The following is a 23,160-nucleotide window of genomic DNA, read 5'->3' as shown; positions in this document are numbered from 1 at the left end:
CCACCCTCACATCACATCCACCCTCACATCACATCCACCCTCACATCGCATCCACCCTCGCATCCACCCTCACACCACATCCACCCTCGCATCGCATCCACCCTGACATCAACCCTCACATCGCATCCACCCTCACATCCACCCTCACATCGCATCCACCCTCACATCCACCCTCACATCGCATCCACCCTCACATCCACCCTCACATCACATCCACCCTCACATCCACCCTCACATCACATCCACCCTCACCTCACATCCACCCTCACATCGCATCCACCCTCACCTCACATCCACCCTCGCATCGCATCCACCCTCACCTCACATCCACCCTCACATCACATCCACCCTCACATCGCATCCACCCTCACATCAGATCCACCCTCACATCGCATCCACCCTCACATCCACCCTAACCTCACATCCACCCTCACATCGCATCCACCCTCACCTCACATCCACCCTCACATCACATCCACCCTCACATCCACCCTCACATCGCATGCACCCTCACATCGCATCCACCCTCACATCGCATCCACCCTCACATCCACCCTCACACCTCATCCACCCTCACATCCACCCTCACATCGCATCCACCCTCACATCACATCCACCCTCACACCACATCCACCCTCACATCACATCCACCCTCACATCACATCCACCCTCGCATCCACCCTCACATCCACCCTCGCATCGCATCCACCCTCGCACCGCATCCACCCTCGCACCGCATCCACCCTCGCATCGCATCCACCCTCACATCCACCCTCACATCGCATCCACCCTCACATCACATCCACCCTCGCATCCACCCTCACATCCACCCTCGCATCACATCCACCCTCGCACCGCATCCACCCTCGCACCGCATCCACCCTCGCATCGCATCCACCCTCACATCCACCTTCACATCACATCCACCCTCACATCCACCCTCACATCGCATCCACCCTCACCTCACATCCACCCTCGCATCGCATCCACCCTCATCTCACATCCACCCTCACATCGCATCCACCCTCACATCACCTCCACCCTCACATCCACCCTCACATCGCATCCACCCTCACATCACATCCACCCTCACCTCACATCCACCCTCACATCGCATCCACCCTCACATCACATCCACCCTCACATCACATCCACCCTCACCTCACATCCACCCTCACCTCACATCCGCCCTCACATCGCATCCACCCTCACCTCACATCCACCCTCGCATCACATCCACCCTCACATCACATCCACCCTCACATCGCATCCACCTTCACATCCACCCTCACATCGCATCCACCCTCACATCGCATCCACCCTCACACCGCATCCACCCTCACCTCACATCCACCCTCACATCGCATCCACCCTCTCCTCACATCCACCCTCGCATCCACCCTCACACCGCATCCACCCTCACACCGCATCCACCCTCACATCCACCCTCACACCACATCCACCCTCACATCGCATCCACCCTCACATCGCATCCACCCTCACATCCACCCTCGCATCGAATCCACCCTCACATCCACCCTCACACCACATCCACCCTCACATCACATCCACCCTCACATCCACCCTCACATCCACCCTCACATCCACCCTCACATCACATCCACCCTCACATCCACCCTCACATCGCATCCACCCTCGCACCGCATCCACCCTCGCACCGCATCCACCCTTGCATCGCATCCACCCTCGCATCGCATCCACCCTGACATCCACCCTCGCACCGCATCCACCCTCGCACCGCATCCACCCTCACATCGCAACCACCCTCACATCCACCCTCACATCGCATCCACCCTCACATCCACCCTCACATCGCATCCACCCTCACATCCACCCTCACATCCACCCTCACATCGCATCCACCCTCACATCACATCCACCCTCACATCCACCCTCACACCGCATCCACCCTCACATCGCATCCACCCTCACATCCACCCTCACATCCACCCTCACCTCACATCCACCCTCACCTCACATCCACCCTCACATCGCATCCACCCTCACATCCACCCTCACATCGCATCCACCCTCACATCCACCCTCACCTCACATCCACCCTCACATCGCATCCACCCTCACATCACATCCACCCTCACATCCACCCTCACATCACATCCACCCTCACATCCACCCTCACATCGCATCCACCCTCACATCCACCCTCACATCACATCCACCCTCACACCGCATCCACCCTCACATCGCATCCACCCTCGCATCGCATCCACCCTCGCATCGCATCCACCCTCGCACCGCATCCACCCTCGCACCGCATCCACCCTCGCACCGCATCCACCCTCACTCCACATCCACCCTCACATCCCATCCACCCTCACATCCACCCTCACATCACATCCACCCTCGCACCGCATCCACCCTCGCACCGCATCCACCCTCACATCCACCCTCACATCGCATCCACCCTCACATCCACCCTCACATCGCATCCACCCTCACACCGCATCCACCCTCACACCACATCCACCCTCACACCACATCCACCCTCACCTCACATCCACCCTCACATCGCATCCACCCTCTCCTCACATCCACCCTCACATCCACCCTCACATCGCATCCACCCTCACACCGCATCCACCCTCACACCACATCCACCCTCACATCACATCCACCCTCACATCGCATCCACCCTCACATCGCATCCACCCTCACATCCACCCTCGCATCGCATCCACCCTCACATCCACCCTCACACCACATCCACGCTCACATCACATCCACCCTCACATCGCATCCACCCTCACATCACATCCACCCTCACATCCACCCTCACATCGCATCCACCCTTGCATCACATCCACCCTCGCACCGCATCCACCCTTGCATCGCATCCACCCTCGCATCGCATCCACCCTGTCATCCACCCTCACATCGCATCCACCCTCGCACCGCATCCACCCTCACATCGCATCCACCCTCACATCCACCCTCACATCGCATCCACCCTCACATCGCATCCACCCTCACATCCACCCTCACCTCACATCCACCCTCACATCGCATCCACCCTCACATCACATCCACCCTCACATCCACCCTCACATCGCATCCACCCTCACATCCACCCTCACATCGCATCCACCCTCACACCGCATCCACCTTCACATCCACCCTCACATCACATCCACCCTCACATCGCATCCACCCTCACATCCACCCTCACATCACATCCACCCTCACACCACATCCACCCTCACATCACATCCACCCTCGCATCCACCCTCGCATCGCATCCACCCTCGCACCGCATCCACCCTCGCATCGCATCCACCCTCGCATCACATCCACCCTCGCATCGCATCCACCCTCGCACCGCATCCACCCTCACACCCCATCCACCCTCACATCCACCCTCACATCACATCCACCCTCGCATCGCATCCACCCTCGCACCGCATCCACCCTCACATCCACCCTCACATCGCATCCACCCTCACATCCACCCTGACATCGCATCCACCCTCACATCCACCCTCACATCACATCCACCCTCACATCGCATCCACCCTCACCCTGTCCCAGTCCCATGCTAACTGGTCCCATTTATCATGTCATGCAGCCACATGGAAGAGCTTTTACTGGTTTACCCGGGAACAGCTCTGTGACTTGACTGGTTTAACTGGGAGCAGGTCAGTAACATAACTGGGTATAGAAGGAGCATTTCAGAGTCTGTCAGATGGAAAGATGGACAGAACTTCACCAGTATGAGATAAACTGGTTCTAAACATCCAGAAAAATGTTCCTCAGATGGAAGATCCTCCATCTACAGCGGAGAACATCATCAGGAGATCCAGAGATCCAGAAGGAATCTCTGTATGCAGGGACAAGGCTGGATGTTGGTGATCTTCTGCATGATAACATTCTCTACTGGAAACCAGTGCATGGACTCAGGAAGCTTCCAGAAACCAGTGTGAACCCAGTTCAGGCTGAAATCCACACATGCAGGTTAAAGCTCCATCATATGTGAAGAGGATCCAGAAACACGCCGTCTTCTCTGGACCAAAGCTCATTTAAAATGTTCTGAGTGGAAACCTGGATGAAGATGTGGAATAGTTTGTGGACAGCATGGACGGCGTGTCCTGCAGACTAAAGAGGAGAGGGAGCATCCAGCTGTCTACTGATGCACCAGATGTGGCCGTCTGACGTCGATCTTCTACCAGGAAGACAATGTGACCTGATGAGGTCACTGCATTTAGTTTTGTTCTGTAAGGATGATGAATGTGTTATGATGCAGTAAAACTGAAGATGAGCCGTGATGAAGACGAGTTGCTGCTTCTTCAGTGATTTGTGTGTTGTTCCATCGTCACAACGGTCATGGTGCTGGGAGAGTCTTGCTTGTTTACGAGGCTGGGATGCTAAAATGCTGCTGCGGGTTTCAAACTGCGGCTGATGTGAAGCGTAATGAGGCACCTGGAAAGAGGAAGGTGAGCAGATTTACCTGCTCCGCGCTGAGCGCGGTCTGCAGACGCACCGCTGCCGTCATTACAGCCCATTTGCTGCTCATGAAGAGCAGAGTTTGTCCAGCAGAGCTGAGGAAAGGTCTCGTCTGCGTGTGTGTGTGACGGGGTTCGGGTACAAGGGGTCATGGGAAATGGAGTCCACTTATGTGTTTTCAGTTTGTGAGCTCATGGTGTCAGCGGTGGAAGCCTGAATAAAACATTAGGATGGAGAGATGGAGAGAAGCTTCAGGATGCGTCGCCACGTGGAGTCCTGTGATTGGCTCGTTCCACCCTGCTGGATGAAACTGCTCCAAAACTTCTTCTCTTTTCTCTGTCTTTGAGCCGCAGGCTGCCAGAAACCAGAACATGTTCCCAGTCAGTTCTGGCTGCAGAGCAGAGTCTGCTGTGTTTCTGATGCACAACGTTTTATTTCTGGTCTTTAAACAAACCAGCAGCATTTAAACTAAAACGCCTCCTTTCCTCCAGTTCAGCACAACATGACCTTTCAGGAAGCTCTGCAGTCTCACAGGAAGAACAGCAGCCCACATCATCCCTCCTCCACCGCCGTGCTTCACTGTAGGGAGGGGCTGCTTCAGTCCTCCAGCTCCTTTCTGCCACGTCCAGGAGGTGCAGCTGCTCCTCCTGCTGTCGCTCCTCCTGCAGCCGCTCCTCCTGCAGTTGCTCCTCCTGCAGCCGCTCCTTCTGCAGCCACTCCTTCTGCAGCCGCTCCTCCTGCAGCCGCTCCTCCTGCAGCTGCTCCTGCAGATCCTCCTCCTGCAGCCGCTCCTCCTGCAGCCGCTCCTCCTGCAGCCGCTCCTCCTGCAGATCCTCCTCCTGCAGCCGCTCCTCCTGCAGCTGCTCCTGCAGATCCTCCTCCTGCAGCCGCTCCTCCTGCAGCTGCTCCTGCAGCCGCTCCTCCTGCAGCCGCTCCTCCTGCAGCCGCTCCTCCTGCAGCCGCTCCTCCTGCAGTTGCTCCTCCTGCAGCTGCTCCTGCGACCCAGGTCGCCGAGGCCACATGAACTGAGTTTTCAGTAAGAGAAGACGTTTCCTTGCTGTGGCTGTACACCCCCACCCCCCACACCTGTATGACCTGCCTGTGGCAGCAAACCACACTGCACCTCCACATCGTGATCTTCAGGGACCAAAGAGCTGCAGGAATCCTCAGAGTTCTGTTGTTTCCTTCGGGGATTGTCAGTAAACTAAATCATTGTTCTGCTTGTCCGTCCCCGAGGTGGAGCAGAAGACGTTCATGTGTTTCTAACACCTGTCCAGCACTGATGAGCAATAAAACCCTGACAGGTTATTAAAACAAAGCAGCAGGTGTGACCAGCGAACCTCTCCAGATTATAACCCACAACCTCTGCTGAGGCAGAGTTTCAGTCAAACATGAAGAGACCTGTTGAGACCTGTGGCCCCCAGGTAGGACGAACGCTTGGTCCACCTGGAGGAGGAAAATTCAGAGAAAAGAAACACAGAGAACAGTGATGCTGGTTGCTAGGCAACATGAGACGAGACATATGTGTGTCTTTTTTTTTTCTTGTCATGTCCGGCGTTAAAGCTGCAGAAAGATGGTCTGTTGTCAGGAGGGGGTTAATACATATAAAGACCACCTAATAATTTAAGTTTTTATTTTGTTTTATGTATTTGTTTATCTGGCATAAATGTTTGTTTTACTACGTTTACATCGTACTGCTGGAACGGCCGGTGAGGAAGACAGAGGATGACAACAGAAAGCAACATAAACACAAGACAAAGAGAGGAGAGAGAAATACACAACAGGAGATCCAGAGATCCAGAAGGAATCTCTGTATGCAGGGACAAGGCTGGATGTTGGGACAAGGCCCCGGAACCCCCCCCCCCCCCCCCCCCCCCCCCCCCCCCCCCCACCCTGAAGGGGCAGGGGGAACATCAGAGATGAACAAAACCAGAAACACACAACAGCAGGAACGCAGCTCTGGCTTCCTGTGGAGGACGGAACAACACTTCCACAGGTTCACCACAAGGGTGCGTCCTGTCTCCTTACTGTCCACTAACATGTAAAAGTATCTCCAGCAACAGGTCAGTGTTGCAGATGTCTCTGTCATCACCAGTCCTCTCCGGGACCATGCAAAGGAACATGGCCTTATTGTGGATCCCACCTTCATCTGAATGTCTCTAAGACAAAGGGCATAACTTCCTCAGGTCACCCAAATGAAAGAAGATGTCCATGATGATGATGATGATGTTTGTTGTGTCAACAATGGTTTTATGGGATTGTGTAATTATTGTGTTGTGTGTTTCAATGTAAGTCAACTCCGGAGCCAACTCCAAGCTGCAAATCAACTTTACATACAGGTACAAATAACGTTCCTGACCTGAGATCACCAACATCCGAGCTTTACCTTCAGCCTTGTCTCCAGCCCACAGAGATTCTTTCTGATTCTCTGAGTCTGTAGATTATATGTACACTGATTATACACTGTAGATGCTGCTGGGTGAAGGGAGCTCACCCCGCAGCTAGCTGCTGCTGGGTGAAGGGAGCTCACCCCGAAGCTAGCTGCTGCTGGGTGAAGGGAGCTCACCCCTAAGCTAGCTGCTGCTGGGTGAAGGGAGCTCACCCCGAAGCTAGTTGCTGCTGGGTAAAGGGAGCTCACCCCGAAGCTAGCTGCTGCTGGGTGAAGGGAGCTCCCTAAGCTAGCTGCTGCTAGCTGCTGTTGGGTGAAGGGAGCTCCCTAAGCTAGCTGCTGCTGGGTGAAGGGAGCTCACCCCGAAGCTAGCTGCTGCTGGGTGAAGGGAGCTCACCCCGAAGCTAGCTGCTGCTGGGTGAAGGGAGCTCACCCCTAAGCTAGCTGCTGCTGGGTAAAGGGAGCTCCCCCCTAAGCTAGCTGCTGCTAGCTGCTGTTGGGTGAAGGGAGCTCACCCCGAAGCTAGTTGCTGCTGGGTGAAGGGAGCTCACCCCTAAGCTAGCTGCTGCTAGCTGCTGTTGGGTGAAGGGAGCTCACCCCGAAGCTAGCTGCTGCTGGGTAAAGGGAGCTCACCCCGAAGCTAGTTGCTGCTGGGTAAAGGGAGCTCACCCCGAAGCTAGCTGCTGCTGGGTGAAGGGAGCTCACCCCAAAGCTAGCTGCTGCTGGGTGAAGGGAGCTCACCCCAAAGCTAGCTGCTGCTGGGTGAAGGGAGCTCACCCCTAAGCTAGCTGCTGCTGGGTGAAGGGAGCTCACCCCGAAGCTAGCTGCTGCTGGGTGAAGGGAGCTCACCCCGAAGCTAGCTGCTGCTGGGTGAAGTGAGCTCACCCCGAAGCTAGCTGCTGCTGGGTGAAGGGAGCTCACCCCGAAGCTAGCTGCTGCTGGGTGAAGGGAGCTCACCCCGAAGCTAGCTGCTGCTAGCTGCTGTTGGGTAAATAGAAGAGAGTTTGCATGTAAACATGTCAGTCACTAATTTTTTTTTTTTTTTTAATCAAATCAAGCTGCTTTCAATTTTTTTTTCTTTTGTGAGGAATGGCGTGAGAAGCAGCTCATTAACACTACGGGTCATCTTTCTATCTCTTAAATAATTCCCAGACTGCCATTTAGCGCCATCTCCAGCCAGCCCCACATGCTGAAATCTGACATGGTGTTAAATATCTGGTAGGAAGCTACAAAGTTTATGCTCACAATATTTACAAAGAAAAGGTTCAGATGTCCCCTGCGATGGACCGGCAACCTGTCCAGGTGTACCCCGCCTCGCACACAAAGATTGCTGGGAGAGGCTCCAGCTCTCCCACGACCCTTAATTGGACTAAGTGGTTTGGAACATAAATGAATGAATGAAAGGTTCCAACGTCAGCTCAGCTGGGAAAGGGGGGAGTAACAACAAAACCAGGATAAACCGGTTAAGGTAAAGCTATTTAGTCATCAGTGTCAACAAATGCTTATTACAGACCTTTTAAACTCTGGTTCTTGAAGGCTGCTGTCTGAAGGATTTAGATGTTTACCTGTTTCAACACACCTGGTTCAGATTAGTGGGTCACTGCAGAACTTTCCATGTTGATTTGTTTCATTTGAAATGAGCCAGTTGTGGATTTTATTTTCTTTGAGTCTGTAAAACATGAAAACAAAGAAATCTAAAGCTCAGCTCTGGATATCTGACAAGGAGGAGGAGGAGGAGGAAGGGGAGGAGTGCCGGTTCACACACAAATTGACGGCAGAACTGAGCATGTGCAGAAGCATGCATGCATCCAGTGATTGTTTCCGCTGCCATTGTGCTGAGTGTTGGAGGTCACCTTGAAACAGCAGCTGGCGTTCCAGGTCCCATGATCAGGGGGACGTGGCTGGACTAGCTCTGAGGAATGTGCAGGGCGGGGGAGGTTTGAAGCAGCTCTGCTCTGATTCAGAGCAACTCTTTGTACTTTTCCCAGGATATAATGAGTTGAGATTTATCAGAAAACTTGCACAAAGGCCCCAAAACATGGACCTGACCTCGGTAAAATCCAGCAAGATACAGCATGGTGACAAACTCCAACACATCCCCAGGAAAACAGACGAGTTTAAAATGAGATGTCAGATAAGGTCAGAGCTTAGTCTGTGGCCTGCAGTAACATCAGGTCACCTCTGTTATCTGACGCTGGGTAACTGGCTGAACAATGAGAGCTTTTGATTTCACGCTGCTTCTGATTGGATGACAGAGGATCAGCTGACTGACCTTTGAGCGTGTCAGTTAACAGTAAACAACAGGACCTTCAGTCCACTTCTCTCCTCTATGTACACTAATGACTAATAAGTGAAAAGAAAATACGTCTGGATCAAATGACACCTGATTTCCATATTTCCTCGACTTAAATCTGACGGTTTTCTATCTGAACACAGAAACAAAAAGGAAGTCCAAAACTTTAAAAGTAATCTTCCACTATTTTTAGAAATGTGTCATGGAAGTGAGATACCAGCTGGATATTAATCATGTATTAAGTTAGCTGCAGTTAGGATGAGATTTGCTGCAGTTAGCATGGGGTTGGCTGCAGTGAGCATGGGGTTAGCTGTAGTTAGCATCGGGTTAGCTGCAGTTAGCATGAGGTTTGCTGCAGTTAGGATGAGGTTGGCTGCAGTTAGCATGGGGTTGGTTGCAGTTAGCATGGGGTTGGCTGCAGTTAGCTGCTGTTAGCATGTGGTTTGCTGCAGTTAGCATGAGGTTGGCTGCAGTTAGCATGGGGTTGGCTGCAGTTAGCATGGGGTTGGCTGCAGTTAGCATGGGATTGGCTGCAGTTAGCATGAAGTTGGCTGCAGTTAGTATGAGGTTAGTTGCAGTTAGCATGAGGTTGGCTGCAGTTACCATGAGGGTGGACACAGCATGGGTATAGCTGCTGGTAGCATTTGGTTATGTTGCATTCAATTTGACTAAGATGTCGGAAGTCGGGACTGGGAATTATGTCATAACTAAGTTTTGTTGACAAAGTCAGAAAACATGGACGCTGCCAGGATACTCTTTGTCTTGCTTGTCAGATGCTAACATGTGAGCAACAGTTCCTAATGTTATCAGAGAGACCACATCCATCACCTCTATTTAGTGTTTTGGACATTAACTTGGTCTCTGTGTAGAAGTTAAAAAGCACTACATTTAACTCTATTTTGTGTACAATTAAACAAGCACATAAATATATGTTTACTCGTGGTTGCAGCCATTTTTACAATTAACTTAGGGTAGGTGTGTCTGCTCCCACTTTCCTAGTCGGATTTTTGGATTCAGAGGCCTTCACGTTGTATTTCCGACAGGAAACTTGGAAAATCTGACCATAGAGTACGAATCGAACACAGCATTAGATGCAGTAAAAATAGCATGAGATTGGCTGCAATTAGCACAAGTCTAGCTATAGTTAGCTAGCATTAGGTTATCTTGAGTCAATACTAGAAATGAAGCCGACCTGTACAAAGAGCAGAAACATCCACCAACACCTGGATAGCTTGGTTTGCATTAGGGTTGGAAATCATTTGCTGTAGACACATTTATCAAAAGCCGTGATGTGGAAGATTTAATCTTCATCAGATTTCTGGATGTCTTTTGTGTTGGGTCACCTGATTCCTCACAGAGCCGAGTAAAAGTGGAAATTAACTCTTGGAAATTAAATGAATTAAAATGAATAATTAATTTGGCTGAGCTGTCACCTTATCGTGGTGGAGGGGTATGTGCGTCCCGAAGATCCTAGCAGCTATGTTGTCGGGGGCTTTATGCCCCTGGTAGGGTCACCCATGGCAAACAGGTGTCTAGGGGAGAGGCCAGACTAAGCACGGCTCATCGACCCCTATGACGACGACAAACCTGGGCATAAATGTTCCCTTGCCCGGACGCGGGTTACCGGGACCCCCTCTGGAGCCAGGCCTGGAGGTGGGGTACGAGAGCGAGCGTCTGGTGGTGGCCGGACCTTCGCCCATGGGGCCCGGTCGGGCTCAGCCCGAAAGGGTTACATGGGCCCCACCTCCTGTGGGCTCACCATCTGCGGGAGGAGCCGTGAGGGTCGGGTGCAGTGTGAGCTGGGTGGCAGCAAGGGGTGGGGACCCTGGCGGTCCGATCCCCGGCTGCAGAAGCTGGCTCTAGGGACGTGGAATGTCATCTCTCTGGTGGGGAAGGAGCCTGAGCTTGTGCGCGGGGTTGAGCGGTTCCGGCTAGATATAGTTGGACTCACCTCGACGCATGGCTTGGGCTCTGGAACCAGAACCCTCAAGAGGGGCTGGACCTTCTTCCGCTCTGGAGTTGCTCATGGTGAGAGGCGCCAAGCAGGTGTGGGCATTCTCATCAGCCCCCCGCTTGGTTCCTGCACGTTGGGGTTCTCCAGGTCCACAAAGCACATGTAGACTGGTTGGGCAAACTCCCATGCCCCCTCCAGGACCCCAAAGAGGGTATAGAGCTGGCCTTAAGAAACTCCGGGTGGATCTCATCCACCCCTGGGGCCTTGCCGCAAAGGAGCTTTTTAACCACCTCAGCAACTTCAGCCCCAGAGATAGGAGAGTCCACCCCTGAGTCCCCCAGCTCTTCTTCCTCATCGGAAGACGTGTTGGTAATATTAAGGAAGTCTTCGAAGTATTCCCTCCACCGACCCACAACGTCCCGAGTTGAAGTCAGCAGCTCCCCACCTCCACTGTACACAGTATTGACGGAGCACTTTTTCCCCCTCCTGAGCCGCCAGATGGTGGACCAGAATTGCCTCGAAGCCGTCCGGAAGTCTTTCTCCTTGGCCTCGCCAAACTCCTCCCATGCCCGAGTTTTTGCCTTGGCAACAGCCAAAGCCACATGCTGCTTAGCCTGTCGGTACCCATCAGCTGCCTCCAGAGTCCCACAGGCCAAGAAGGCCCGATAGGACTCCTTCAGCATCCCTCACTGCTGGTGTCCACCAACGAGTCCTGGGATTACCGCCACGACAGGCACCAACGACCTTATGGCCACAGCTCCGGCTGGCCGCCTCGACAAAAGAGGCACGGAACACAGCCCATTCGGACTTAATGTCCCCCGCCTCACTTGGGACATGTTTGAAGCTCTACTGAAGGCGGGTGTTGAAGCTCACTCTGACAGGGGACTCAGCTAGACGTTCCCAGCAGACCCTCACAACACGTTTGGGCCTGCCAGATCTGACCGGCTTCCTTTCCCACCATCTGAGCCAACTCACCACCAGGTGGTGATCAGTTGACAGCTGCACCCCTCTTCATCCGAGTGTCCAAGCATGTGGCCGCAGGTCCGACGATACGACTACAAAATCGATCATCAAACTGCGGCCCAGAAAATCCTGATGCCAGGTGTACATATGGACACTCTTATGCTGGAACATGGTGTTCGTTATGGACAATCCATGACGAGCACAGAAGTCCAATAACAAAACACCATTTGGGTTCAGAGGGGGCGGACCATGCTTCCCAATCACTCCCCTCCAGGTCTCACTGTCATTGCCCACGTGAGCATTGAAGTCCCCCAACAGAACAATGGAGTCCCCAGAAGGAGCACCCTCCAGCACTCCCTCCAAGGACTCCAGAAAGGGTGGGTACTCTGAACTGTTGTTCAGTGCATAAGCACAGACAACAGTCAGGACCCGCCCCCCCTACCCAAAGATGGAGGGAAACTACCCTTTCATCCACTGGGGTAAACCCAAACGTGCAGGCACCAAGCTGGGGGCTGATGAGAATGCCCACACCTGCTCAACGCCTCTTACCATGAGCAACTCCAGAGTGGAAGAAGGTCCAGCCCCTCTCGAGGGTTCTGGTTCCAGAGCCCAAGCCATGCGTCGAGGTGAGTCCAACTATATCTAGCCGGAACTGCTCAACCTCGCGCACAAGCTCAGGCTCCTTCCCCACCAGAGAGGTGACGTTCCACGTCCCTAGAGCCAGCTTCTGCAGCCGGGGATCGGACCGCCAGGGTCCCCGCCCCTTGCTGCCGCCCAGCTCACACTGCACCCGACCCCTACGGCTTCTCCTGCAGATGGTGAGCCCACGGGAGGTGGAGCCCATATAACCCTTTCGGGCTGAGCCTGACTGGGCCCCACGAGCAAAGGTCTGGGAACCAGACGCTCGCTCTTGTACCCCATCCCGAGCCCTGGCTCCAGAGGGGGGTCCCGGTAACCTGCGTCCGGGCAAGGCAACATTTATGCCCAGGTTTATCATCATCATAGGGGTCGATGAGCAGTGCTTGGTCTGGTCCCTCCCCTGGACACCTGTTTGCCATGGGTGACCCTACCAGGGGCATGAAGCCCCAGACGACATAGCTGCTAGGATCTTCGGGACGCACAAACCCCTCCACCACGATAAGGTGACGGCTCAAGGAGGGGTTATTTTTTTCAATTAATTGAATTTCTTTATCAATAAAAAAAATTTAATTGTAATTTTAAAATAATGTTAACATTTTTATTTAATGTAGTTTGATTTAAGCTGCTTTCATTTTTGTTACATTTTTTAGTTTTCATAAATTGGTGTTATTTTTATTTAAATTGGTAAAGTGTTGTATATGTATTTGTGTTTTATTTTTCGGTTGCATATGGGTCACATTCTGTGAACCCTTCTTCTGAGGACAGGACGTGAAACATTCTTTGAGTTCTTGTCCTTTAAAGGCTTCACCCTGTGGAACGTTCCTGGTGTTTCTTTTCATTTTCTTTTTTAGATTAAACTTTGGTGAAACACATTGAAGCTGGTTTAGACAGTTTAGTAAATATTTACTGAATAAATATCTGGTTAGAAGCTGAATGGTGGAGAGATGTGCAGCAGACGCAGCCCTCTGAACCAGGATGGTATAAAACATAAAGATGATGAAAATGATGGTCAGCTTTGTTTACCCACCAGATGAATCTGCTCCTGTCCTGCAGCTCCACCTGCTAACCTCACCTGTGTAAGTTACCTGTTCCATGAAAACCTGCTGTTTTAGTTTTGAACTGTGTCAGTAGACATCATGGAGCTCAGATGTTAAACTCAGCAGAAAACTGGAATTAACTAGAAGCTCTCTGGAGAGCTGAACTCTGAGCGGAGCTCCTTTAATCACACTCTGGTCCAACTCCCTCCAGATGTTTCCAAATGCACATCTGTATTTAAACTCCGCAGTAAAACACACTTTCCTGCTCACAGGATGTAAAACATCCGCCTTCCTGCTTCAGTAAAAGTAAAAGCAGCAAACCCGTCACGAGAACCAGTTTTCCCTCTGATCACCAGTTGACCAGTTAACCTAGTGCGCGTGCATGTCGTTCAGGATGACTGAACTCTTTGCCTTCCACTGATAAGTTTTCTTTCTTTATCTTATCTTGACCCAAATAAGAAGCAGTACGTGTCTCTGAACAACATCCAGCTGTCCCCTCCCCATGTGCGGCCCGACATCCTCCTCCTCCTCTTCCTCCTCCTGCTCCTCCTCCTCGCTGCGTTCAGCTCCACATTAGCCTCGCGCCTCATCAGCTGCCAGACGCGGAACCGTCTCCTCCACCGGGACCAGATAACTTCTACCAGCCTCAGTGAGTGCTCCTCTCCCCGCTTCGCTCCCCAGGTGTTCCTGCAGAGTTCCCGCGTCTCTCCGGACCGCCCAGCTCCGCGTGCAGCTCTAGTTAGCAGCAATGGATGCGCGAGCTGCTGACGGTGTTAGCTAGGTCAACCTGAATGTCACGGAGCGGTTCGGAGCATCTGAACGGACACAGAACCGACTAACCCCGTTAGAAATCACCTCACTGGGCCTGAAAATAACCTGAAAGCATCTTGTGCTTTTATCCCCCCTCCGTAGAGGTCACGTTCCTTTATTTCTCATCGTTATTCGCCGTATTTCCGCAATGCGCGCGACTCAGCTGGTTTTCAGTTCAAATGACAAAAATGACAGAATAACTAAAAAAACCAAAAAAAAAAACCCAACAGACTGGTTCTGGTTTTGTTCCGGGTTAATGACGGGTTGGTACTGGATGTGGATAGTTCTGAGTCTCTGTTAAAATGAGGATGAAGGAGTCAGAAAGGCCCAGCAGTTACACAACCCAAGCCTGGTTAGAGGCCGGGTGACTAGTTGGTTACGATGGGTTGGACTGCTTAATGTTGGTTACGATGGGTTAGGCAGGTTAGTGTTGGTTGTGATGCTTGTTATCATGGTTTAGACTAGTCAGTGTTGGCTGTGATGGTTTGTTATGAAGGTTTAGACTGGTTAGTGTTGGTTGTGATGGTTTAGACTAGTTGGTGTTGGTTGTGATGGTTTAGGCTTGTGATGATGGTTTAGACTAGTTAGTGTTGGGTATGACGGCTTAGGCTAGTTAGTGTTGGTTGTGATGGTTTAGGCTTGTGATGATGGTTTAGACTGGTTAGTGTTGGTTGTGATGGTTTAGACTGGTTAGTGTTGGGTATGACGGCTTAGGCTAGTTACAATGGGTTAGGCTGGTTAGTGATAGTTATGTCAGAGTAAGCCGAGTTGTGTCCAGTCGGAGACAGAGGAGTTTATCCAACATGAACGCCACCTGACTGCATGTTCTCCATCTGACCTTGATGGCCGACATGCTCACATGCCTGCAGGCTAAATATTGCAGAACAGATCCTGAGGCTTTGTTTGTCATGGCTGTTGCCAGGAAAGGTCAGGGTTGTCCAAGCTGAGGCTCCGGACCCTCTGGGACCCCTCCTGATCGATCTCCACTGTGTAGTCAGTCAGCTGTGCTGCGTCATACAGCTGCTTTGTCGGCAAGTGTGACAGTAAATACCTGAATGAAAGATTAGTAATGATGATTTTGGCGTCGGTCACCGTGAGGAGGTTGAGAGAACTGTGTGTTTCAGAGGGAATGATTAAAAGGGCCAACGGAGGACCCGTCTGATGCACACTTATAATAAATGTTTGCATTTTTCTTACCGAGTCGTTTCTATTTGTTCATTTCAGCCAGAAACTACAGACATGTACTTATTTTAATTACAAAAGAAGTTCTGTTTTTCTCCATTAACAGGATAATTTTATTTATAAATAATTAAAAACAGAAAAATCTCAAGTTTATATTTCTAAAATAAGATAATTTACAAATCTTGCATGTGCTTGTTACAATAAAAGTTGGAATGTGCTAAATAATATATTTTTAATTAATTTCCTATGTTTTTGTGATTAAAAAGAAAAGCTTTTGCGCAGCTTTTCACACCAGCTGGTTTAATACCAGGTGTTTCACTGGGAACGGCTACACTGGGATGCGTATACGCTGCAGGGGTCGAGCGGAGCTGGATCAGGGTCACCGAGCCAAACCCAACCAGGAGATTTATCTGGAAGGAAACTTCCATCTGTGTGTTTCAGTGATAAATACATAAATGTTTCCTGATGTTACTGGCCTGCTCAGGGTTCCTCATTCCGGTCCTGCAGGTTTTCCATGTTTCCCACTCGTGCACACCGGATCAAACCAATGAGTCACTGTGCAGAACCTGATTGGCTGATAAATCCATTTAATTTGATTCAGGTGTGTTGAAGCAAGAAAGCATGGAAGACCTGCAGGACTGGTAGGAGCCAGGTCAGCATGCACGACCTGCATGTTGGAGACAATGGCATCCTCTCTGCTGGGGTCTCCTAACCCCCCTGACGGGCGTGTCCATGTGATCCATCCTGTCCCTGTATGGTGCATGGCGTTGTGAATCAGCACCCGACATCTCTGCATCCCTGCTGCTTCCTTCAGGACTTTTACTTCAGCATCCTGCAGGGATGCTGTGAAGGCTTTTAAGTGTTTTTGTGTTTGCGGTGCCTTCAGGTATCTGAAAGAGATTCTCCTTTTAATCATCAACCTGTTCACACCTTATGTTGGAGGACTGGTGGGGGTTCTGATCCAACTCAGAAGAAAAGTCAAAGTAATGATCAAAATAATTAAAAAAAACAAAACTGTAAATAATTTATATTAAATCCCACTTTTGTTTCTTACATATAATCTTACTGAAGTAAAAAATCTTGTCTTTCTGAATGAAGATGCCTCCTTTCTGACACCCCCCCACTTCTGATCATAACCAGAAAAACACTTCTGTTTTTCTGGTTATGATAATTTTCGCAACAAAATGTCTGAATTTTTTCTGAATGAATGAGCTTACTGAACTAAAAGACTAAATTCTTTGCTTTTCATTCGGACTGGTAACCTGAACAATGATCGCTGTCCCAGTAAAACCACCTGAAGCTCCAGTCTGGCTCTAGTCCAGGTTATGTTCAGGATAGGTCCTCTTGTTTCAAATGCGCATTGGATATATAATGTTTACATGGCCCAGTTTATATAAGGGATAATGCCCAACAAGGCGTCCATTATCAGAAATAACACCTCCGCGTCGTCCGTTAATTTCTGATAATGGACACCTCGGAGGGCATTATCCTGCTTATACCATGGTCACTGGCTAAAGAAATAATATAAAATCTATCCCTAATGTTGTTTTTACTGCTAAAATAATGTTTTTAACAGAAGCTGTTGAGCGGACTGTGTAATGTCTCTTGTTGTGGCGTTGCCAAGATAACCGCCGTTGGCAGCAGATACTATTGCAATAAATCACGGATGATGGTGAAACATGATAGCATTGCTGGATGTGTGTGACCGTGTGGTCTCGGGAGCTCAGTGTGTGTGAACGTGAGTGTGTGTGCGTCGTCAGGTGATAGAGCCTGAAAGGTAAGAGTGTAGAACGGACGTGCCGCCCCCTCCCTTTAACAGATTCCAATAAAAATGTGATGATTTTCTGAAAATGTACATTTCTTCACAATATGAAGGAAATTGGGGAGGACGTGTGATGGTTGGTTTCTATAACAGCATAATAAAAATTCAAAATGCTAACAGCACAGACTTTTTTTTTAATTCTTTAAAACCTTTTGGCTGTGAAAATGGCATAACTGCTGGAGCAATGGAGTAATGAACTCATTTTATTCTTAAACCTTTTAATCTTTCCTGATATATGAACTATAACAACAGCTGGAAATACAGAGGAAGTTGTTGAAGCTAACCAAGGCGGATGGATGGATGTTTGTTCCTGCAGAAATAAACAATCTGCTGATTGACACCCCGTCCACTCAGAGATGTGCTGGTGGAAATGGTATTCAGCTGCGAACGGCTTTTACCAACCGTAAAGGACCATCACTTGTTGATCTTTGGCTGCTCCTGATTGGACATTATTGTCAGTTTAAGCACACTGATTGGTGGAAAGTCTGGTAGGAAGTGTCTTCATCATCATGTCCAGGTGAAAATAGAGGTCTCTTAGCAACATGGTAGTGATGGTGATGAAGATGTGATAAATAATGGTGGATTTACCATCTAGAGTCTCTGAATAAACACTACATCTGGATTGTAGACCTCCTGGACGGATAGAAACGCTAGAAAGCCTCCGTAGACCAGCTTATGTGGAAGTTTCCTGAGTTTAAAGGGTTCAGTCCTCTTTGTCATTCTGATGCTTGGCTTGAATATCAGGAAGTGGTCTTCACCGCGTCTACTCGACCTATTGTAATGCTGCCATGTGATTGGCTGGTTAGGTACTGTGATGGTGAGCGGGGGGAGCTGTTAATGACTCGTCTCACCGTTGAATGAAGGTTGTGCTTGGTTTGGGTAAACACACAGAGACATTTATTTTAGCTGGTATCTGGGTAATTTTACTACATTCTGTTACATTTTATCACATTTTACATTTAATCAGGTGTCTACAAGGACGCCTGAATTGTGTCCCAGGCTTGTGTGACGGCAGCAGTGTCTGTACGATGTCCTGTCTGTGTCAAACACACAGAAACTTACATGAAACCGTCACCGTAACGCGGACGCATGATGGCGGTCTGGGTTCTGAGGACGTGTTGGTTGTGGCCGAGATGGAGCGGAGAGGGAAAACCGGGATGGGGCTGTCCCTCACAGTCCTGATAAGACGTTCCTATTTAATGTGAAGATTAGCTTTAGTTGGAGGTAGTTGTTGAGATCGCACGCCGCCGCCATGATGTCTCGCTTTCTGGCGCCCATCCGCTCCTCCTGTAAGTGCCTGTAGTCTCTGTCTGCGGTTTGGTCCGGGTGTCTTTTTGTGTGATGGTGTTCGTTACACTGACGTGAGGAAGAGGAGCGTTGCTTCTGTTTGGGTGCAGTGACTGGAGACCAGGAGCGTTGGTTTCACAAGGACCTTGCGACACTGGTCCGGCCTGGAAAAGTTTCCAGTCATTGTATCTGCTGCGAGCGATGGTTTCATCTTCCCAGATGTTTCCAGTCCAGCAGCGCTTATCTGGTTCACGCTCCAGCTTTTGCTACTTTCCTCTGATTTGTTTCATTCCTGTGTCCTCGCTCTAAAAGCTTTATCCTCTTTGCAACATTAAGACCAGCATCTTGCCTTGACGTGTCACCGTGGCAACACACGCTGACCAGAAAGCCTAGGTTTTGGGCGACGGGGGCGTTTTTGTGCCCGTCCTGTGCGTTGCAGGAGGTCTGAGCTGAACAGCGGAGAGAGTATTTGGAGATTTGTGATGAGTTGTTCCACCTGAACCAAGACATGTAGAAGTGCAGCGGAGGGAGACGTGAACCAGCCATCGTTCAGGGAATTTTAGATCCCAGTTACATGTACCAGTGAGGAGCTGGGAAAGATGGTGGCTGGTCAGATGAGTGACTGGTCCAGCCCCTGCTGATGGGATCTTTACAGAAATGGGTTGGATCACAGATGTTCTGGTTTCTGTCTCCAGCAGCGATAATGTCCTCCGTGCTCCAGAAGCTGATCAGCCCGCAGGCCGGCTCTACCACCGAGCCGCCCAGGAACAAGGTGACGGTGGTGGGAGTGGGTCAGGTGGGCATGGCCTGCGCCGTCAGCATCCTGCTGCGGGTAAGACTCCTGAATCTCCCCTTCCTCTTCGTCCAGTCTGGGTTGTGTTGTCTCATCATGTCCTGGTCCCTCAGGACCTCTGTGACGAGCTGGCTCTGGTGGACGTCATGGAGGATCGTCTCAAAGGAGAGATGATGGACTTGCAGCACGGCAGCCTCTTCCTGAAGACCTCCAAGATCGTTGCTGATAAAGGTCAGACCTGCAGGTTGACCCGGTTGGACTAGTCCAGAACACTCTGAATGTCACTCAGCAGGACTTGTTTCTGTCCCCCATCAGATTACGCCGTGACCGCCAACTCTCGCCTCGTCGTGGTGACGGCCGGCGTCCGCCAGCAGGAGGGAGAGAGCCGCCTCAATCTCGTGCAAAGGAATGTCAACGTCTTCAAGTCCATCATCCCTCAGATCATCAAGTACAGTCCCAACTGCACGCTCATCGTGGTGTCCAACCCTGGTGAGGACAGACCACGCCCCCCCACCCCCACCCCCGGGATGGCGATGGCGTTCCCGTCTCTAACTGGCTTTTCTCTCTTCACGCCCATGTAGTCGATGTTCTGACCTATGTCACCTGGAAGCTGAGTGGTCTACCCAAACACCGCGTCATCGGCAGCGGCACCAACCTGGACTCGGCCCGCTTCCGCTACCTGATGGCGGAACGCCTCGGCATCCACTCCACCTCATTCAACGGCTGGGTCCTGGGCGAGCACGGAGACACCAGCGGTGAGCCGGACATCTTCATCGCAGAGACTCTGCAGGTCTTCATCATTGTGCCGTTAATGCTTCCACTAAAACCAGTGTATATTGTATCGATGTTCCAGTTCCGGTGTGGAGCGGCGCCAACGTGGCCGGGGTCAACCTTCAGAAGCTGAACCCGGACATCGGTACTGATGCCGATAAAGAACAGTGGAAGGCGACACACAAGGCTGTGGTGGACAGGTGAGGATGAGGACCTTCTGGTCTTATAGAGAAGCTCTTGTGATGAAGACAGTCATTCTTCTTTCAGACAGGTTATTCTGTGGTTGCCATGGATACAGTTTCTCTTTCTGTTCCAGCGCCTACGAGGTGATCAAGCTGAAGGGTTACACCAACTGGGCCATCGGCCTGAGTGTGGCCGACCTGACAGAGAGCATCGTGAGGAACATGAGCCGAGTCCACCCGGTGTCCACCATGGTGAAGGTGAGAACATCCACCCACACTGGAAAGCATCTGACAGAGTAACAGAGACGTGACGTTTCCACGGAGACATAAGGAGACGTGACGTTCCCAGGGAGACGAGACGTTTCCACAGAGACGTGACGTTCTGCCTCAGCTGTCAGTATCTGAGGCTAAAATTATGTCAAATGAACGTATGAATACATAAAGCAGCGTAAAGAGCAACCAGGAGAAGAAAACAAAGTTTGTAGAAATAACACATAGATCAGCGGCGACGAAGCCTTTTCTCACCTGTACATCATTCTCTCACGTCTTGCACATCAGAAAAACTGAAACAAAGAGCAGAAACATTTTTGCACTTTTTCCTCATTATTTGTGCTCCTGCAGGACATGTACGGCATCTCGGAGGAGGTCTTCCTGTCCCTGCCCTGCATCCTGAACAGCAGCGGCGTCGGCAGCGTGGTCAACATGACCCTGACGGCTGAAGAGGTGGCTCAGCTGAGGAAGAGCGCCAACACTCTGTGGGGCATCCAGAAGGACCTGAAGGACCTGTAAATGCCCCCCTCCCTCATAGTGCAGAGGGTCCTGTTGTCTCAAACACACTCCTTTTCTAACGCCCCCGCTCAGACCAGATCGCTTACATGTTAAAGGACGACAGCAGGTTTTCTCTCCATCCCATCAGTCAGCTGATTCATCCAACTAAAAAACCTGCTGTTTTCTTTAACATGAGCTGTTTGTGTCCAGCTGCTTGTAAGTTGCTGTTAGTGTGTTTGTGTTAGCAGGCGTCCGTGATGGTGGTTCTGTAAGGTATCAAACCCTGACCCCCCTCCTCACTCCTTCATTTAGCTCCCTACAGGGAGTCACTGGGAATGTTGGCCTCCATGTTTGTTGACGGGAGGGAGGAGGTGATGATGAAACATCTCATGTTCCCGTGTTCTCTGTTTGAACATCTGTGTCTGACTTAATAAACTTGAACCTCACAGAGAATGTGTGTTTGGGTTTTGTCCTGGAAAATGTTCCTGCACTGGAACACAACAGAAGCCCATCATCAGAAGACACATTTTAACCACGTTTACTTCCAGGCGAACCATTTATTTTATTTTAATCAGGATTTGATCTAGGTTCCATAACCAGAACAATCTTTTAATGATTCACATATTGTAATTTAGCTTTATGACTCTGGGCTGCATGTCGACACTCCTGGATTAGATGCAGGCTCTTTGAGGACAGTCACAGAAGATTTATTTTAAATCAACCAATTTCTCTGCATGAACATCACTCAGTCTTCTCTCCACGGAGACTTAGACTCCACTTGATTTTAGGCTCAACGCACCGACCAACAAACAGTCCCGGTTTGAAAAGGTGGTAAAGAAATCCATGTACTGTGGGCAGTAGTAGTCTACTGGACACACTGGTGTCCATTTCATGATGTTTTGTTCTAATGGCAGGTTAAAATAAAAGCATCCTGACTGGAGAAAAGCAAGTTAAAAATGAATGGAAGTCAGTGGAGCCAGTGGTGGGTGCACTCTGCACTCGGAGGGGACTGAAGAGAAAACTGGAAGACTGGTCACTGTGGTGGTCACACTGGGAGAAAGGAGAGAAAAATACGTTGTGATGTATCATCTGTACATGTACAAGAGAAAAGAACACATGAAACGTGTTGTAGGAATTTTCAGAAGGTTTTTTGGGGGATTTGGTTAAAATTTCAGGAAGTTTAAACTGATTGTGTCAGAACTGTAAAAGATGTCAAAAGGTCCTTTTAGACAAACATTTTATGTTCTCCATGGCCTCGCCAAACTCCTCTTACGCCAGAGTTTTTGCCTCGAAGCCACGTCCCGCTTAGCCTGTCGATACCCATCAGCTCCCTCCGGAGTCCCACAGGCCAAAAGGGCCCGCTAAGCACTCCTTCAGCTTGATAGTATCTCTCACTACAGATGTCCACCAATGAGTTCTGGTGGCTCCTGGTTACCTTATGACCACAGCTCCGGCCGACTGTCTTGACAATAGAGGACATTGTCCACTCGGACTCCATGTCTTCCACTTCATGGTTGAGGCTCTCCTGGAGGTGGGAGCTGAAGTTCTCTCGGACAGGGGACTCTGCCAGACGTTCCCAGTGACCCTCATGACATGTTTGGGCCTTCCAGACCTGACCACCTTCCTCCCCCACCATCTGAAACAACTCACCACCAGGTGGTGATCAGTAAACAGCTCCACACCCCCCCCCCCCTCTTCATATGAGTGTCTAAGACATGATGCGACCACTCCTCCCTGGACCAATGCTGTTTGCTGGTATGAAGATGTCAGTACTACTTTCAACGGGAATAT

The 23,160-nt window shown here is 50.6% G+C and overlaps 1 protein-coding gene across 1 annotated transcript; it reads left to right on the top strand.

Moving 5' to 3' along the window:
- Positions 1-14,277: 14,277 nt before the first annotated feature.
- Positions 14,278-21,822, top strand: ldhba (lactate dehydrogenase Ba). The gene is made up of 8 exons (XM_079262947.1): positions 14,278-14,403; positions 19,551-19,687; positions 19,762-19,879; positions 19,964-20,137; positions 20,230-20,403; positions 20,502-20,619; positions 20,736-20,859; positions 21,223-21,822. The coding sequence occupies exons 2-8, from the start codon at positions 19,559-19,561 to the stop codon at positions 21,388-21,390; spliced, it is 1,005 nt and encodes a 334-aa protein (XP_079119073.1). The 5' UTR covers positions 14,278-14,403; positions 19,551-19,558; the 3' UTR covers positions 21,391-21,822.
- The last annotated feature ends 1,338 nt before the right edge of the window (positions 21,823-23,160 follow it).

This window comes from Telmatherina bonti, assembly GCF_933228915.1.
Source record: "Telmatherina bonti genome assembly, chromosome: 23".
Classification (NCBI taxonomy): Eukaryota; Metazoa; Chordata; class Actinopteri; order Atheriniformes; family Telmatherinidae; genus Telmatherina; species Telmatherina bonti.
Note: the sequence above shows the minus strand (reverse complement) of the source record. Positions and strands in the feature narration are given on the sequence as shown.